At 45.5% G+C, this 3967-nt stretch overlaps 1 protein-coding gene across 3 annotated transcripts in view; it reads right to left on the bottom strand.

Moving 5' to 3' along the window:
* The window catches only part of Myo16 (myosin XVI), a 479021-nt gene that overhangs the window by 269563 nt on the left and 205491 nt on the right, over nt 1-3967 (bottom strand). For all 3 annotated transcript variants that reach the window (XM_021170663.2, XM_029481007.1, XM_029481008.1), the window contains exon 5: nt 3417-3525. In XM_021170663.2, the coding sequence (XP_021026322.1) occupies nt 3417-3525 (109 nt within the window). The remainder of the gene's footprint in view (nt 1-3416; nt 3526-3967) is intronic.

Below are 3967 nucleotides of genomic sequence, written 5' to 3'. Positions count from 1 at the left end.
AGAGAGAGAGAGAGAGAGAGACAGAGAGAGAGAGAGACAGAGAGAGAGAGACAGAGAGAGAGACACAGAGAGAGAGAGACAGAGAGAGAGGTGGGGGAGAGAGAGAGAGAGATGCAGCTTTTTTCCATGCCTATTTTCTTTCCTGGCCACCTTGAGCTCTACCCTGGCTCTTCCTTCCCCCAGAGCTCAGTTTAGAATGGATTGCCTTCCTCACATGCCCAGCTGTTTTGCCTTGTGCAAGATGAGGCATTTATCAGATGCTCAATCAGCTCCCACGCTGGTCTCCTTTCACAGTCCTGGAACCAGAGGCACTGAGCTGAGGTTAATTGCTGTGGCCTGTATACAGTGTAAGTCGGTGGTGACAGCACAATTAGAACTTTGCAGCAGAGACTTTCTATGTAATCAACTTGTTCGCGATGTCTCCTGCCCCCTCTGCCCCTGCTCCCTGATGTGACAGCAAAGTACATCTGATTTGAAATTGGGATTTTTTTTTTTTTTTTCAGAGCTGGGTGCATCCAGGATCGAAAGCACCTGCAAAGAATCATGGACTGTAGAAATGACAAGAGGCAAAGATGTCATCCTGGCCTATTAGAAACTCCTGATGGCTTCGCTCCGTGCTGCCACAGCAGATAAGTCCCAGTTCACCAATGAGGGGGCGGGAATAAATGGAGTCGGACAGTGTTTATGGGGGCGGAGGAGGTGACACAGATAAGCAGGAGGGATTCTGACAGGGGCATCAGCAGCTGTGCAGGAGGGGAGGGAGGGTGCAGGGGAGGGGTTGGGTCACAGCCGCAGCAGTGACAAGTGTGGAACAGAATTAAAAATTTAAGAGATATTAAATTGAGTTCGTTCCAGCAAACCTGCATTTTGCAAACCAATCATGACGGCCACCGTGGTGACAGCTTTTCTCGGAAGCAGAGTCATGAACTATCTCGTTTCTCTCCCAACCAACATTTGCTTCCCATGGGAAGAGAGTTGCTTTTGTTTTTTGTTTTTTGTTTTTTGTTTTTTTTTGTTTTTGTTTTGTTTTTTACATTTGACGACAAATATTGATTTTGCAAAAACCAAGCTTTCCTATTAAACAAAATGCTTTGGTGGGCTGGGAGCTTATTACGGATGATAACGCATTTGCAGATGGAGACACTGAGGTTTGTTTTGTGGCCTGAGGAGGGGATCAAGAAAAGGAAGACAATCACCAGAAAAGGTTCTCTGGCTGATGAGAAAGATATGGGTCAGTCAGTCCTTTCAGCATTTGCAGTTTTATTTCATTTAATTCTTTTGTATTTTATTTATTTTAGAGAAAGGGTTTCATGTGCACTCGTTATGTAGCCACAGGTGACTCAGTGTCCCAATATTCCTGTTACCACCTGCAAGTGATAGACTACAGGTGTGTTCCACCACACCTGGTATATCTCATCCTAGACCCTGAACCAGCAGTGTACTAACTGAGCTACACCTCCAGTCTATGATTAATAGTTTGAAAATTGTATTTTTATGTGTGGGGGTGATTTGTATTTGCTCACATGTGTGTCTATGCACCGCATGTATGCAGTGCCCACAGAGGCCAGAAAAGAACATCAGACCCACAAATGGTTTTGAGCCAACGTGTTTGTTGGAAATCTAATTCAGGTCCTCTGCAAGAGCAACCCAAGCCCTTGATCACTCAGCTATCTCTTCAGCGCCCAGAATTTATTTTTAACCACCTTTTATTGGGGCTGAGGTCTACATATTGAAATTTAGAAATCCCCTTCTCCTTTCCCTCTCTGTAGCCCCTCTGGCTACTCTCATTTAAATACCTCCCATGCCCCCTCCATTTACAAATGATAGCCTCTATTTCTTTGAATATTATTGTTACATACATAATATGTAACATTACATATTATTATTATATACAAGTAGTATGTATGTACGTGCATATATGTGTATATATGTATTTACACACACACACACACACCCTGCTGAGTCTGTTTCTGATGTCTGTGTGTATATGGTTTCAAGGCTGACCACTCTGCATTGAACAACCAATAGTGGGGCTCATCACTTGGAGGTCATAAGCCAGCACAAGCCAGTTCATTGAGTTGCCTTTCACTCTAGCCAACATAACTGTCGGTGATGAGAACATGCCACATAAAGAGTCCTCCAGTCACTTTTTTTAACCTCAGGCTCCTCCACACTTTTTATCCAAACTCAGAACTCTGTCCTGCCTGGGAAGCCCTTCAAAGGTCCGAGCCCTGAACTGCCCCCTGGGAAACTCACATCACCTGGGTTTTGTTCCTGGTAGACCCAGTCAACTTTTCTCTAGAGAGTCACAGCCCAGGGTTCTTGTATCCAGCAAGGCAGTCCTCCTCCTCAGGAGTCTGGAGGGTCTTGAGGAGGAGTATTGACTCCTGTGTGGCACAGATTCTGAGTGGGCAGTTCAAGATGCTTCCTGCCTCCCCTTGGTGGCCTTGGTGGCCTTCACCTCGGGGACAACCCCTCCTACCTCGCTTTCTAAATTAACGAGACTAGTTCTTGTTAAGAAGTCAGGGCTGCTAAGCACTAATCATTATTCTATGCCATCCTCAAAATAAACCTTTGAGACAAATGAGCTGGAGGACGCAAAGCATGTTGGGAGTGAGCTAAGCACGTCTCCAAAGAAGACAAAGGAGCACCGACAGCCCCCAGAGGCTCTGAAGACTACAAAACATTGTCTCTGGTCAGCAAATTCTTGAAGGGGCTTTACTACTGGAGCAGTTATTTACATGTAATCTTCAAACAAGAGGAGGGGTGGGATTTGCCCTTCTAAGCTTTACTACCAGGTATGGCAGTGGCTCCCATCTCCCCCCTCACTGAGCTGACTCACTGGATCATGCTGGGGCTATGTCATTAATGTCCTGGTGAGTGACACAGGGGCTCAGCCCCATTTCTTTACGCCAGCCTTCTCTCTGATCTAGGCTTTCTTCTCATGGTGCGTCTACTTTAAATGTCACCGAGAATTCTGGGATGCACACACTGCCCTCGCTGTCTCCAGTCCTCCATAAACGGGCTTGTAATTCCCGCAGGGATCACCTGGCACTGGAGGGTACACTCAAGGTGACCTTGCTCTCATTAGCCCAGAATTCAATTGTACGGTTCACTCATCTTGCTATCTCCAGGGAGGAGAGTTCATAATTACAAAACCAGTGTTACCAATTATGGACCCCAGGCGTCTGTTTGGGACTCCTTCACTGTTCCCCAGCAGGTACCAACCAGTTTGCAAAAGTCAACATTGGCTAACACACCAATAAATGAAAGGTGAGGTAGAAAACTGCCTTGTGTTATACCCTCAAGGGAGACAACACAGTCCGAAGTAATATATGTATTTTTCTAAGAACATGTTTACAGTTCTACCAGTGCATTGCTTTATGGAGAGTTTATAAAAGGAAGTGTTGGGCTACCGTTTTCATCCAGATAGGCCAGCAGGATAGCACTAGATTCTGTCCCCTCAATGGCGTAATCTAAAGGGATGTTTCCATTCACATCTTGCAGAAGGACGTTGGCTCCAGCCTGGATGAAAACAAACAAGCAAAAAACCCCAGTGAACATTAAATGTTTAAGATTAAAAGTACATTTAGAATGTTCTCTTTACTTTTGACCCAGAAACAGAAATAGTTGAAATGGTTTTTATCAGACACATTGCTGAGGGATTTTGGAGGAAAATCACAACTTTCTTTTTTAGGCATCTGTGGAGACTTCAGGTTGCAAACTGTCCCACTGACATCACAGCCCCTGCTCTGCCCCTAACACACACACACACACACACACACACACACACACACACACACACTATTCCTAGTTAAAATTATTGGTAAGAATTTTGGTTCCTAGAGACAGGATGAGCCACGATGCCTGTAACCCAGAGCTGAGAGCCAGGATGAGCCACGATGCCTGTGACATAGAGCTGAGAGCCAGGATGAGCCACGATGCCTGTGACATAGAGCTGAGAGCC

The sequence above is a fragment of the Mus caroli genome, chromosome 8 (genome assembly GCF_900094665.2).
Source record: "Mus caroli chromosome 8, CAROLI_EIJ_v1.1, whole genome shotgun sequence".
Lineage (NCBI taxonomy): Eukaryota > Metazoa > Chordata > Mammalia > Rodentia > Muridae > Mus > Mus caroli.
Note: the sequence above shows the minus strand (reverse complement) of the source record. Positions and strands in the feature narration are given on the sequence as shown.